At 49.2% G+C, this 15,901-nt stretch overlaps 1 protein-coding gene across 2 annotated transcripts in view; it reads right to left on the bottom strand.

The window, feature by feature from the left end:
* LOC106563431 (neuronal migration protein doublecortin) overlaps positions 1–15,901 on the bottom strand; it is a 124,443-nt gene that overhangs the window by 97,904 nt on the left and 10,638 nt on the right. For both annotated transcript variants that reach the window (XM_014129000.2, XM_014129001.2), the window contains exon 2: positions 11,623–12,052. In XM_014129000.2, coding sequence (XP_013984475.2) covers positions 11,623–11,983 — 361 coding nt within the window. In that variant the 5' untranslated portion in view covers positions 11,984–12,052. The remainder of the gene's footprint in view (positions 1–11,622; positions 12,053–15,901) is intronic.

The following is a 15,901-nucleotide window of genomic DNA, read 5'->3' as shown; positions in this document are numbered from 1 at the left end:
GGCCAGCTATAGGTGTTCTCTATAGACCAGTGACAGGATGACGTCTATACTGGCCTCCAGTTAAGAGAGTCAGGGATAAACATTTGATATACAGAGAGACTAGGTACATGAAAGGGGCTAGAAATTAGGTATAACTATTCAAACCACATGACCCTAAAGTGGAGAGGAGAAGCAAGCGTAATGTTTAGAGGCTGAAGAGAGGAGAGAAGAGGAGAAGAGACAGGACAGTCAGTAGATAGACTGATGATCCCTGTCACAGAGAGGAAGCGAACCAGAGAAAGATAGATGGAATCTGGAGGAGCCAGAGCTGGGAGACAAAACTCATCAGGCTGGTGATGAGAGCTAGCTAGGTGCCAGAGGAGCAATGACACACCAGAGGACAGGAAGACCAGAGGAGCAATGACACACCAGAGGACAGGAAGACCAGAGGAGCAATGACACACCAGAGGACAGGAAGACCAGAGGAGCAATGACACACCAGAGGACAGGAAGACCAGAGGAGCAATGACACACCAGAGGACAGGAAGACCAGAGGAGCAATGACACACCAGAGGACAGGAAGACCAGAGGAGCAATGACACACCAGAGGACAGGAAGACCAGAGGAGCAATGACACACCAGAGGACAGGAAGACCAGAGGAGCAATGACACACCAGAGGACAGGAAGACCAGAGGAGCAATGACACACCAGAGGACAGGAAGACCAGAGGAGCAATGACACACCAGAGGACAGGAAGACCAGAACAGCAATGAAACTATGACAAACCTTTACTTTTCTTTACTTTGAAAAGCAGTGGGCTTCTGCTTCCACATAGTCAGCCTTGAACTCCCCCAGATCTGCCTGTCAGTGGGTGTATGTGACAGGTCACATGGTTGATGGACAGAGCTCACTCTACATTTACATTTTACTAGATGCTCTTATCCAGAGCAACTTACAGGAGCCATTAGGGTTAAGTGCGTCGCACTTACAGATCTGACAGATCTGTCACGTAGTCAGCTAGGGGATTCAAACCAACAACCTTTCGGTTGCTGGTCCAATGCTCATAACCACTTGACTACTTGGCACCTCCTTCCTACTCATTTTATTCTCTGCATTTGTTCCAGACAGCACACAGAGAAGGCGCTGTCATTGAGACGTGATCATAGCTACATAGCCTACATATACATATATGCATGTTCATTCCTGGAGAACGCACACAATTATTTATATGACTTTGCCTAAGCAAATGAATAAGTTAAGTCTAAAATGAGCTCTTTGTGCATCAAAACACTGTTATAATATAATATTCTACGTCTAGTCGAAATACTAATGTGAACTTCTACTAGAAGTCTTCCTACATGTGGTGCTCAAAATCATATGTTGTGTCATGAGATCCACCACCGTATCATAGGTATATTTCTACACGTTTTTCCAATGGAAAGTGAATAAATTACACTAGCACATAACGCTGCATCTGAAACTGTGGCTGTCCTGTGTGAAAGTGCAGAGACAGCAGAAACAGCTTTTCAAACAGTGTTATGACAGCATCTACCTAGAGTGCACTGCTTACTCACAGCACGTGGAAAGAATATATTTATCTCTCTCTTTCATCAGATCTAGCAGATTCAGTAGTAGAACGGTGGAGAATTATTATAATTGAGCAAGTCTATAGAGTCAGCCAGTCCCACTAAGCCTTATACCTGGGTGGACTGTCAGCTTGGGCTGAGATCCAGTTCTCTGACCCGTACAGTACCGTAAGGTCTAGAGGCAGCTAACTCAGGCTAATACTGTATCATGTAAGCCTTCCTCTAAATGGTCTTCCGTAACGGGTATTTCGGCTGTTCGTGCACACGAAAGTCTACGCCCCTTCGTCTGTGATTGGTCAATGGTAGGGATTCTTCAATTAAGTGTTTGTTGTCATTCAACAATAGACGACTCATTTCCATGAGAAATACTGCACCAAACATCTTAGATAGATTGTGCGACTAAGATTTCCTCTGCAAAAAAAAACGTCAAAACAAATGACAGATTTCTTGAGTTATCTTAGATTAATTCTGACCATTTTGAGGATGTGTATACTGGCTACAGCGTCTCAAGATGGACAAACAGTACTATTGCCACTTTTCTCTCATTTTTCAAGCAAAGGTATTTTAAGGGAGTATGCAAGCATACTCGTTCGGTTCTCCTTACCGGTTCGGCTGGCGCCCGAAGCATCCGGAAGCCTCCTTCAGCAGTCTGGGTTCATTTCCCTACATACACTGCACTGTTAGTGACCTAAATGAGAAAGAGGAGCAGCCAGCCACCCCCCTGTATCTGTTTTTCATAATACCCTCTATCTCTCCTCCATTTCTCTACCCATCTCTCCTCCATTTCTCTACCCGTCTCTCCTCCATTTCCATATGTCCCTCCCTGGTCTCTCCATCATGTAGCCCAGACAGTCAGACACTGCAGTGTGGAGGCTCTCTCATGTAGGCAGAGAGAGCCAGAGAGATCCAAAGGACATCCCTCCCTGTGCCACTGCAGCATCAGACAAGGACAGTGGGGGATAATACAGCGCAGAGTTCATTATCCTCTGTAAGAGGAGGACCTGTCCTCTTCCCGCCACCGCACACAAACTCTCGCTCTTGCACAAACACACACACTCTCCCTGCTGTGCCATACACTGGTGTACCACACACACCTTCTTATGATGGGATAAAGGTCAGCCATTTTGGTCAGGGAGCTGGTAGAACATAGTTTGCTAGGGGTTTTTCTTCCTGGGTTTTGTGGGTAGTTGTTTTCTGTTTAGTGTAGTTCACCTGACGGAACTATTGTCGGTCGTTTTGTCGTTTTGTATAAAAGTATTTTCATTAAAAGGAAATATGAGCACTCTACACGCTGTGCCTTGGTCCCCTTTATACGACCTTGTTACACATACACTGGCTGAAATCAGTTGATGATAGGACTTAGACAAGTTACAAGTACTGATATTGTATCATATAAAAGGACTCTCAGCTTTCCAAGAAAATAAACATTGAGATCTTTATGTTTGCATTTTAATGTGTATAAAACCCATAACTTTTTATGATTATATGACAATATTTTAGGTTGACAAGTATTCTATTATAGAATTTCTGATATATCACAACTTTGTTTAATTTTCCTACATAAGTAAAAGTATGCCTCTACTGCCATTCATTCCAATTAGACTGGTTTGGATTTCTCCCTGACCAATATGGCTGCCATTTTCACCCCATTCTGGAACGTTGAGGGTTTATGACATAGCCCCTAATAATTTTATAGGATCTATAAAAAAAAACGGAACATGGCAAATGTGTAGAATTGCAAGTAATTAGCTTTAAAAATCCAAAATTCTCTCAGCCTGATTGCAAAATGTGTAGAATAGCATGAGATTATCTATGAAACTGCACATTTTTCTGATCTTGCGGGGGGCTCAGTAGGTAGAGCATGGCACGTGCAATACCAGGGTTGTGGGTTCGATTCCCACGGGGGACCAGTATGGAAACATTTATGCATTCACTACTGTAAGTCGCTCTGCATAAGAGCATCTGCTAAATGACAAAACAGTAAATGTAAAATGAAACTGCAGTATGCCACTAGTGCCATACATTGTCTCCACCTGGCCCGCCTCAGCCGCCCCACACAACATACAACCACTCCCTCAAGGCCCCTCTCTTTCCTAAGCAGTAAACAAGAGACGATCACCTAATTTTGATCAAATTATGCCAGGGTTTATCTCTTTGTATCATTTGTATAATCCCAGCCCCTTTCACCCACCCCTTCCCTAGAAACACCCCCTGAAGGGCTTCCAAGCTTTTTGGAAAATACATGTGCCACACACTGGAATGAATTGGCATGTTGTTTTGTGTTGCTGTTCATTGGTGTCAGTAGAAAGACAAGACACAATTAGCCAGGGGTGTTGAGTGTAATTGAAAAACTCTGCCTCCAGGGCAGATGGCGTTGAGGGAGAGTCTTAATCAACACTGGCAGAGGACACTGAATTCCCGGGTCATACGAGTCGAGAGGAAGAGGTAAGTAATTGCATCAGAGTGAAGTGTATATGGTTACAGGGTTTTCTTACTCTGAGGGGTGTGGTCTCAAGGTAATGAACCCAAAGGTAGAGTACATTTACTGGCAAGCTGTATTTCAAATAGCATAGTGTAATGAACTAACTGCTGTATAGTGCAACTACAAGAAATCTTTTATTGCCTTCTACATTCCTTCACTTTCACTACATGGCCCTTCACACCCGTTTTCATTTGTCCTTGCTTTTTTTCTCTTTGGTTGTAGTCCAAACACGCAGGCTCTCTTTTTTTCCTCAAGTCATCCCTTTTAACAACCATAGATCATTTCCCAGCTGGCAACATAACATAATCTAAAACGTTTTAGAACGCTAAGTAGCAGTACGATCTATTTATATTCAATTAATAGACCCCAATATGATCTATTTCTCTTGGCAGGCAGCAACAGTTCTTCGCCCCTATACAGGGAACCAGCTGGTGTCTGGAGAGAGAGAGGAAGCTCAGCTCCACCTACCTGTCAGCCTCCTCAGACTGTGAATCACTTCATTCCCAGGAGAGCCTGTTTTATATAGTTACAGACCCACTTCCGCCTTATTTTTGGCCTTTCTAACAAGTAGGAATAGAGTTGCAAAGCTACTGGTAATTTACCAAATTTACCAGAGTATTCTGTAATTTAAGTAATCCACTTAAGTAATTAAGTAATCTACTTAAGTAATCTACAACTTTGGTCATTTATACTTGAATAACTTTAAAAATATATATTTTTTCTATATCTGTGTCCCTATTGTCCATGAGTTTCTAGTGGATAAATCATATGATTCAAGAGAAAATAGCCTAATTAATGAAAACAATTATAGAATCAACAAATGCAATATTTTTAATGAATTCTGCAACTCTTTCAACTATTGACTTTTTTTCACAACTGCCACCAGTTTGGCGCCAAAACATTTCCAAAGACATACTGAAATAGTCAAATAAATGTGTGTAAAAATATATACTGTATATATATGCTGAAACCTGTCACGGTTGTCGTAGGATGAAGAAGCGGACCAAAGTGCAGCGTGTGTATTGTTCCACATTTTCTTTATTAAACTGTGAAACTATGCAATACATACAAATAAACTGAAAATAACAAAACAACAAACCGTGACGAAGAGTTACAACATACACTTACTCAAAAACAATCTCCTACAAACCCAGGTGGAAAAAAACAACTACTTAAGTATGATCTCCAATTAGAGACAACAATGATCAGCTGCCTCTAATTGGAGATCATCCCAAAAAAGCCCAACATAGAAATACAAAAACTAGAACATAACATAGAAAATCTAAACTAGAAAAAACCCTTGTCACGCCCTGACCTACTCTACCATAGAAAATAACAGCTTTCTATGTTCAGGACGTGACACCTTCGCCATTGAGCAAGGCATTGCTCCTGTGAGTCACTCTGGATAAGAGCATCTGCTAAATTACTCAAATAAAAATGTAATTAAAAATATTATTAAACACCAATGGTAATTATATAGTTTATGGTTTATATTTTGGAGAATGTTTTACAGCTTTGTCATTCAAATTTTTATTTTCAAATCCTCTTATTTTATATATTTTATATGCAGTAAGGCAACACAGAGGGACAGAGATAATTACAGACACGTGTGACAATCTGAAGTACCCAAAAATGCCACTAGATATCATTTGATGAAATTCCAAACAAACCCTGAAAGTTACCAGAATTCTGTTAGTTTACTGGTAGACTTTGATAGTTCCCACTAATATAACTCCCCTTAGCAACCTTAAGAAGGAATAACTCTTATATTAATACCCTCCCTCAACAGTAGTAGTAAAAGATGTATTGGACGGGGCTGAGCATGCACCCCTGGGAGGCCCCCCTGTGTTGAGGGCCACCGTGGCTGAGGTGTTATTGACTCCTCTCACCACCCGAGGTCTGCCTGTCAGGAAGTCCAGGATCCAGTTGCAGAGGGAGGTGCTCATACCCAGGTCCTTAAGCAGTTTCAAGCGTGGAGTGGACTGTTGTGTTGAATGCTGAGCTGTAGTCGATTAACAGCATTCTCACATAGGTGTTCCTCTTGTCCAGGTGGGATAGGGCAGTGTGTAGAGCATCCAGCAGTCTCCATGATATTCTGCTTCAGAGAGATTGGCTGAGCTGGCTGGAAGACTCCCGTATGGATAATTATGAAGAGTCTGAGACTCAGCGATCACATCAAAGGTGGGGGAGTCCCCCTAATGAGGGAAGGAGACGTTACATTACATCACGCCAAGGAGAGGGGCCGAGACCCCGTCTGTCGGCTCATCAAACAGAATGCTGCCTGTGCTCCAGCCTCCAGGCAGATGGATGGATGGTTCCACTGGGACAACAGGCTCCGTTTAGAAACCATTTCCTAATTCCTGGATGCAGACGCAGCGATTACGGCTTTGGATCCTGCCAAGCACTCATTGCAATGCTCTCTCTCCCTCCACTTCTGAGCGGAGAATTCCACATGTACATTCCAGTGAGAGTCACTGACTGGATAAAAACCTCAGTGAGAATCTCTAATAATAGTGTAGGGTTTCACACAACGACAGCAACAGACTACCACTACACCATGCATATCAATGAGAGGAGGAAGACAGAATTGTGAAAACTGTTTCACTATCCGTGTCCACCCTACTGACTATGATGATCATGAGGACAGTAGTATGCATCATTATCACAATCCATCAACCTTTAAAAAGACCCACAAAGCACTAAAGCAGTCAGTAAAGTGGTGGACACCAACAGTGGAGGTAAAGTGGTGGAACAGCGGTGGAACAGCGGTGGAACAGCGGTGGAAAAGTGAAGGAACAGCGGTGGTAACGTGAAGGAACAGCGGTGGTAACGTGAAGGAACAGCGGTGGTAACGTGAAGGAACAGCGGTGGTAACGTGAAGGAACAGCGGTGGTAACGTGAAGGAACAGCGGTGGTAACGTGAAGGAACAGCGGTGGTAAGGAAGGAACAGCGGTGGGGTACGTGAAGGAACAGCGGTGGTAACGTGAAGGAACAGCGGTGGTAACGTGAAGGAACAGCGGTGGTAACGTGAAGGAACAGCGGTGGTAACGTGAAGGAACAGCGGTGGTAACGTGAAGGAACAGCGGTGGTAAAGTGAAGGAACAGCGGTGGTAACGTGAAGGAACAGCGGTGGTAACGTGAAGGAACAGCGGTGGTAACGTGAAGGAACAGCGGTGGTAACGTGAAGGAACAGCGGTGGTAACGTGAAGGAACAGCGGCGGTAAAGTGAAGGAACAGCGGCGGTAAAGTGAAGGAACAGCGGTGGTAACGTGAAGGAACAGCGGTGGTTACAGGAACAGCGGGAACGTGAAGGAACAGCGGCGGTAAAGTGAAGGAACAGCGGCGGTAAAGTGAAGGAACAGCGGCGGTAAAGTGAAGGAACAGCGGTGGTAACGTTTTAAACCAGCACAGAGATCTTCTACCACAACCTCAACTCCTCATATTAGGAGAGTTAATCTAGATCAGGGTTTCCTAAACTATGGCTTGGGAACCAAAGTGGCCCTGGGCATGTGAGCGGAGGGTCGCGAGTTATGAGTAAACATTTGTAATTTCAGACTAGTTCTTAATTTGGGTCGTTTGAGGACAGTACATTTCTCACTTGGGTCTGGAGCTGAAAAAGTTGAAGAACCTCCGGTCTAGATTACATTCTGATGCTATCATAGGTCTGCTGAGACTGCTGCTCGCTGGCTCCTGAGGCGCTGACTGAATCACTGCTAATGAATTATTGAGATTTAACAGCATGACTGAAGTGACTGTACTTCTGCTGCTCAACAAGTACCAGCTTTTAGCATAGTGGCTCCAGAGTCCCTGGAGGACACTGTGTAAACTAGAATAGTACACCGACCCACTGCTCCATCGCCCTGTAAACCATCAGATGATCCTATTTAATATGCAGAGATTACAGCCAGCTAGACTCATCATGTCAGAGCAGAAGACGTTCACGCCTCTCGTTATTCCCGTGTTACAGGTGATGACAGACAGAGCTGGTGATGGCCATCAGAATACCGCTATGTAACCTTTCCTAATCACATTAACAGAACTTACAATGATAGGGGTCACCTAAGGAGGAAACTATGCACAAACACCCCCACTCCCTACCACCCAACCCCCCTGTGATCTCAACTTTATCCATAATGACCCCCACTCCCTACCACCCAACCCCCCTGTGATCTCAACTTTATCCATAATGACCCCCACTCCCTACCACCCAACCACCCTGTGATCTCAACTTTATCCATAATGACCCCCACTCCCTACCGCCCAACCCCCTGATCTCAACTTCCTCCATAATGACCCCCACTCCCTACCGCCCAACCCCCTGATCTCAACTTCCTCCATAATGACCCCCCACTCCCTACCGCCCAACCCCCCTGATCTCAACTTTATCCATAATGACCCCCACTCCCTACCGCCCAACCCCCTGTGATCTCAACTTTATCCATAATGACCCCCACTCCCTACCGCCCAACCCCCTGTGAGCTCACCTTCCTCTATAATGACCCCCACTCCCTACCACCCAACCCCCTGTGAGCTCACCTTCCTCTATAATGACCCCCACTCCCTACCACCCAACCCCTGTGAGCTCACCTTCCTCTATAATGACCCCCACTCCCTACCACCCAACCCCTGTGAGCTCACCTTCCTCCATAATGACCCCCACTAACTACCACCCAACCCCTGTGAGCTCACCTTCCTCCATAATGACCCCCACTCCCTACCACCCAACCCCTGTGAGCTCACCTTCCTCAATAATGACCCCCACTCCCTACCACCCAACCCCTGTGAGCTCACCTTCCTCCATAATGACCCCCACTCCCTACCACCCAACCCCTGTGAGCTCACCTTCCTCCATAATGACCCCCACTCCCTACCACCCAACCCCTGTGAGCTCACCTTCCTCCATAATGACCCCCACTCCCTACTTGGGCTGTTGCAGTGACAGTATTACTGCCACACTGGCAGTCATGGGTCATGACCGCAGTAAAATTCTACATGACTGTTGAGTCACGGTAATCTCATTTTATGCACTCTGAACATGCATTAAAGGACCCAACCCACTAACAACCAGCAGGTCCTACTGGCCCGGTGCTCTGGGCTCTATTGTCCCTCTAACCACTATGACAATGTAAATCCAATTGAAAATCTCATCAAACACTTATCATCAAAACAGTATGTGCTTTTAAAACTCACCTCACTGTGATTGATCAATTTGAAAAAGAAGTTCAACAGCAGGTTCACACCGAGTGTAAAACATGGTCGTTGTGGATGTTTCAAAGCCTAACACAACGAAAAGGACCGCGCTTTCTAAGGTGATGATTCATTCAAAACACTCATATGCATATTATAACTTATGCATAAGCATTGGCCGATACTGTATATGAGCCCAAGCCCGAAAAAAACTGAATTACAATTATGATTGTGCCATTACACAAACTGATTTAAGATAATCTGAATTTGTTTAATTTAGCCTTAGCCTACAATTATAGTGCGTTTGTATTTGATTTGGAAAAGCCTGGTAATAGGCCATTTTTATAATTAATAGGCTGATATTACATTTAGCTCCAGAATATCTCACCACCATGAGTTCCATCTGCTCTCTCTTCTTCATTCCTTTCTCCAGGTGTCAGCCGTATAATTAAATATGTTTCAATGTGAAAACATGTTACTATTGATGTTGCCGAACAAATTTCACTTGGTTTCCCAAATGAAGCACTGGGTAGCTGCAGGAACAGGGTTGGAGAGCCCATGGCATACAGAGTTTGGGCGGAATATCACCTGTCCTGCAGCGAAAATACCTGAGTAGCCTACTCGACATGACTTAAAAACATACTGGCGGAAATGTGGACTCCATTTGCTATTCCAGACATATTTCTTGTCTTGCTCCTGTTCTTGCCCATTTGATAAATGGGCCATTCTAAATCAAAACAAATGTTACATATTAGTAAAGACGAGAGAATAGTCTGATGGGTGAAAATATGATCACTTGATGAGAGGGGACACAGCATGTGCAGCCTGAGGCAAGGAACAGAGAGCAAGCATTTCTTTGCGACTTTCTCAAATCATCAATAGCCTACAGTCCTGTCATGCAGCCCATATACATTTTGATTTGTAAGACATTCTAAGGTTTCTATCATTCACAACTAAAGTTGCCAAATAACTCAAAATCAAGCATATAGGACCTGTTTCAAATGATCACTTTTACGCTCCACATAGCCACTTCATATTTGCACTCGCGCCAGAATGGGGAAAAAATCACTTCTATTTCATTCAGTTAAGTTCAATTCTATTCTTCTTACTATAAAATCATATAATAGAAAATAATGGCATTGGACATAAACATATCTTGTCGGATAAATGACCAAGCCTACAGCCTATGGCAGGAGCGTAGCCAGGTCTACGGCATGGAGCATAGCCAGGTCTACGGCATGGCATAGCCAGGTCTACGGCATGGAGCATAGCCAGGTCTACGGCATGGAGCATAGCCAGGTCTACGGCAGGGAGCATAGCAGGTCTACGGCAGGGAGATAGCCAGGTTGGAGCAGAGTCTACGGCGATAGCAGTACGGCAGGGAGCATAGCCAGGTCTACGGCAGGGAGCATAGCCAGGTCTACGGCAGGGAGCATAGCCAGGTCTACGGGAGCATAGCCAGGTCTACGGCAGGGAGCATAGCCAGAAAACATACAGTAGGCCAACTCATATTCTGTTCTTCTGAAATACATTTTCTTCATATCATCATGTTTCTTTAGACCTGCCTAACATAGATAGTGGATTTGTTGTGATGGTGTAAATGAAATTGATTAATGACACTTTTTAAATGTAGCTGTTCCCAATGGTGCGTATCAGCATCTTAAATACAGCTTGTGTGGAGGCCTGGAGATGCTAAACATGTTTATGTTAATTAACGTCAATTACCATGAAACCGCCAGTCTTTTACATGACAATTACCGGTTGGAAAAATGTTATGACATAGCCTACAGCCCTACTCCCTACCACCCAACCGCCGTGAGCTCACCTTCCTCTATAATGACCCCCACTCCCTACCACCCAACCCCTGTGAGCTCACCTTCCTCTATAATGACCCCCACTCCCTACCACCCAACCCCTGTGAGCTCACCTTCCTCCATAATGACCCCCACTCCCTACCACCCAACCCCTGTGAGCTCACCTTCCTCTATAATGACCCCCACTCCCTACCACCCAACCCCTGTGAGCTCACCTTCCTCCATAATGACCCCCACTCCCTACCACACAACCCCTGTGAGCTCACCTTCCTCTATAATGACCCCCACTCCCTACCACCCAACCCCTGTGAGCTCACCTTCCTCTATAATGACCCCCACTCCCTACCACCCAACCGCCGTGAGCTCACCTTCCTCTATAATGACCCCCACTCCCTACCACCCAACCCCTGTGAGCTCACCTTCCTCTATAATGACCCCCACTCCCTACCACCCAACCCCTGTGAGCTCACCTTCCTCCATAATGACCCCCACTCCCTACCACCCAACCCCTGTGAGCTCACCTTCCTCCATAATGACCCCCACTCCCTACCACCCAACCCCTGTGAGCTCACCTTCCTCCAGCTCGTCCATGGTGGTGATCTTGCGCGTTCCGTCGATGGAGAAGATGAAGCGGACCCCCTGAGGCAGGTTGATGTGGTCGGAGAGGGAGCGCGTCAGGTCGGCCAGGAGGGCGTCGAAGGTGCGAAAGCGTTCCACAGCCACGGCGTACACGATGCCCTTGAAGTAGCGGTCTCCGTTGCGGTAGAACCTCACCTTCTTGGCCTTCTTCTCGTTGGTGAGGGCCTGCAGGGTGCGCGTGCGGTAGAAGCTGCAGTGGGCGCTGTGGGTGGGGCTAGGCAGCCCGTTCATGCGCCCACCCCGTGGGGTACGGGGCTTGTCGCGCTCGTCAAAATGGCCGAAGTCCAGCTCCATGGTGACAGATGTCAGGGAAGGTCCGTGGTAGAGAGGTGCTGGTTGTGGTGAGCTCTGGGAAGTCTGGCACTGGAAAAACATAACACTATGAGTTATACTGATGATCATACAGTATAAAACTAAGGAGACTTGGTAGAGATATTTTAGTTTAGGCATGAACATCTAAAAAGGGCTATTCAATAACAGAGTACCAAAGTGGAAAATGAATCCCTCAACATTCCACCATCTAGCTACTGCGAAATTCCCCTGCAGTGGGTATCCCTTTCCATCTCTATCCCTCTAATACAGTAGTGTACCATGCACCACAGCTGTGCTGGGGTTCACATGCAGGAAACTAAGCCATGCCTCCCATGCCCTGCTCCCCATGCCCTGCTCCCCCATGCCCTGTCTCTCCATGCCTCCCATGCCCTGCTCCCCCCACGCCCTGCTCCCCCACACCCTGTCTCTCCATGCCTCCCATGCCCTGCTCCCCACACCCTGTCTCTCCATGCCCTACTCCCCCACGCCCTGCTCCCCCACACCCTGTCTCTCCATGCCCTGCTCCCCCACGGGCCCTGTCTCTCCATGCCCTGCTCCCCCACGCCCCTGCTCCCCCACACCCTGCTCCCCCACACCCTGTCTCTCCATGCCTCCCATGCCCTGCTCCCCCATGCCCTGCTCCCCCACGCCCTGCTCCCCCACACCCTGTCTCTCCATGCCCTACTCCCCCACGCCCTGCTCCCCCACGCCCCTGTCTCTCCATGCCCTGCTCCCCCACGCCCTGCTCCCCCACACCCTGCTCCCCCACACCCTGTCTCTCCATGCCTCCCATGCCCTGCTCCCCCACGCCCCTACTTCCCCACGCCTGCTCCCCACGCCCTGCTCCCCCACACCCTGTCTCTCCATGCCTCCCATGCCCTGCTCCCCCATGCCCTGCTCCCCCACGCCCTGCTCCCCCACACCCTGTCTCTCCATGCCTCCCATGCCCTGCTCCCCACACCCTGTCTCTCCATGCCCTACTCCCCCACGCCCTGCTCCCCCACGCCCTGTCTCTCCATGCCTCCCATGCCCTGCTCCCCCATGCCCTGCTCCCCCACGCCCTGTCTCTCCATGCCTCCCATGCCCTGCTCCCCCATGCCCTGTCTCCCCATGTCTCCCCATGTCTCCCTATACCCTGTCTCCCCATACCCTGTCGCCCCATGTCTCCCCATACCCTGTCTCCCCATGTCTCCCCATACCATGTCTCCCCATACCCTGTCTCCCCATGCCCTGTCTCCCCACGCCCGGTCTCCCCATGCCCTGTCTCTCCCTGTCTCCCCATGCCCGGTCTCCCCATGTCTCCCCATGCCCTGTCTCTCCCTGTCTCCCCATGCCCGGTCTCCCCATGTCTCCCCATGCCCGGTCTCTCCCTGTCTCCCCATACCCCGTCTCCCCATACCCTGTCTCTCCCTGTCTCCCCATGCCCGGTCTCCCCATGTCTCCCCATACCCTGTCTCCCCATGTCTCCCCATACCCTGTCTCCCCATGTCTCCCCATGCCCTGTCTCCCCATATCCTGTCTCCCCCATACCCTGTCTCCCCATATCCTGTCTCCCCATATCCTGTCTCCCCATACCCTGTCTCCCCATACCCTGTCTCCCGATGTCTCCTCATACCCTGTCTCCCCATGCCCTGTCTCTCCCTGTCTCCCCATGCTCTGTCTCCCCATGCCCTGTCTCCCCATGCCCTGTCTCCCCATGCCCTGTCTCCCCATGCCCCGTCTCTCCCTGTCTCCCCATGCCCTGTCTCCCCATGCCTCCCCATACCCTGTCTCCCCATGCCCTGTCTCTCCCTGTCTCCCCATGCCCTGTCTCCCCATGTCTCCCCCTGCCCTGTCTCTCCCTGTCTCCCCATATCCTGTCTCCCCCTGCCCTGTCTCTCCCCATGTCTCCCCATACCCTGTCTCCCCATGTCTCCCCATACCCGGTCTCTCCCTGTCTCCCCATACCCCGTCTCCCCATACCCTGTCTCTCCCTGTCTCCCCATGCCCGGTCTCCCCATGTCTCCCCATACCCTGTCTCCCCATGTCTCCCCATACCCTGTCTCCCCATGTCTCCCCATGCCCTGTCTCCCCATACCCTGTCTCCCCATGTCTCCCCATGCCCTGTCTCCCCATATCCTGTCTCCCCATACCCTGTCTCCCCATATCCTGTCTCCCCATATCCTGTCTCCCCATACCCTGTCTCCCCATACCCTGTCTCCCGATGTCTCCTCATACCCTGTCTCCCCATGCCCTGTCTCTCCCTGTCTCCCCATGCTCTGTCTCCCCATGCCCTGTCTCCCCATGCCCTGTCTCCCCATGCCCTGTCTCCCCATGCCCCGTCTCTCCCTGTCTCCCCATGCCCTGTCTCCCCATGCCTCCCCATACCCTGTCTCCCCATGCCCTGTCTCTCCCTGTCTCCCCATGCCCTGTCTCCCCATGTCTCCCCCTGCCCTGTCTCTCCCTGTCTCCCCATATCCTGTCTCCCCCTGCCCTGTCTCTCCCCATGTCTCCCCATACCCTGTCTCCCCATGTCTCCCCATACCCGGTCTCTCCCTGTCTCCCCATACCCCGTCTCCCCATACCCTGTCTCTCCCTGTCTCCCCATGCCCGGTCTCCCCATGTCTCCCCATACCCTGTCTCCCCATGTCTCCCCATACCCTGTCTCCCCATGTCTCCCCATGCCCTGTCTCCCCATATCCTGTCTCCCCATACCCTGTCTCCCCATATCCTGTCTCCCCATATCCTGTCTCCCCATACCCTGTCTCCCCATACCCTGTCTCCCGATGTCTCCTCATACCCTGTCTCCCCATGCCCTGTCTCTCCCTGTCTCCCCATGCTCTGTCTCCCCATGCCCTGTCTCCCCATGCCCTGTCTCCCCATGCCCTGTCTCCCCATGCCCCGTCTCTCCCTGTCTCCCCATGCCCTGTCTCCCCATGCCTCCCCATACCCTGTCTCCCCATGCCCTGTCTCTCCCTGTCTCCCCATGCCCTGTCTCCCCATGTCTCCCCCCTGCCCTGTCTCTCCCTGTCTCCCCATATCCTGTCTCCCCCTGCCCTGTCTCTCCCCATGTCTCCCCATACCCTGTCTCCCCATGTCTCCCCATACCCTGTCTCTCCCTACCCTGTCTCCCCATGTCTCCCCATACCCCTGTCTCCCCATGCCCTGCCTCCCCATGCCCTGCCTCCCCATGCCCTGCCTCCCCATGCCCTGCCTCCCCATGCCCTGCCTCCCCATGCCCTGCCTCCCCATGCCCTGTCTCTCCAGAGGGTGTTTGGTTTCTGCAAGATGAAGAGAGGCTAGGCCAGCCCAATCAATTCCAGCCCTCCCTATCGATTAGCCCACCCAGTCACAGACAGACACAGATGTGTTAACCCTCAGCCCTTCTCTGTGTGTGTGTGTGTGAAAGGAACCGGAGAACGTTCTGCCATGACAGCGCAGCAACAGAAACACAAGCCTCGTTTAGCATGTTCCCGAGTGAACAGGGGATCAATATTTAACGTCAGGTGAACAGAATCACTCAGCTGTATACTCAGTAGTACATGTCCTATGTAGGCATTACAACCCTTCACCCATTAGTTATGAACATACACTACATACTAAACATGGTATGCACTAAATGGGAAGTACAGGTCTCCTGTAGAGCGGAGGTTGCTCTGCCTGTACGTCTGTCTGTCATCTACCCTACATTCAGCCCGCGTCCTTCAGAGAGGGGAAGGGAGTGGCCAGGAAGGGACTATTATTAAGAAGGCCAAGTGGATGTGTGATATTTTGGAGAAAAATGTCTCATCAGAGAGTGTTGCTGTTTGTGGTCTGACCAGGGTGGGAAACGAGACACTTTCCCTCTGGCTCCAGGATATGTGCGCAGGTTGACAATGATTGTCATGAGTCTTGTCCTGGAGGCAGAACTGAGCGATTTCC

Source organism: Salmo salar, chromosome ssa11 (assembly GCF_905237065.1).
Source record: "Salmo salar chromosome ssa11, Ssal_v3.1, whole genome shotgun sequence".
Taxonomy (NCBI): Eukaryota; Metazoa; Chordata; class Actinopteri; order Salmoniformes; family Salmonidae; genus Salmo; species Salmo salar.
The sequence above is the reverse complement of the archived record's forward strand: the minus strand, read 5'-3'. Positions and strand labels throughout refer to the sequence as shown.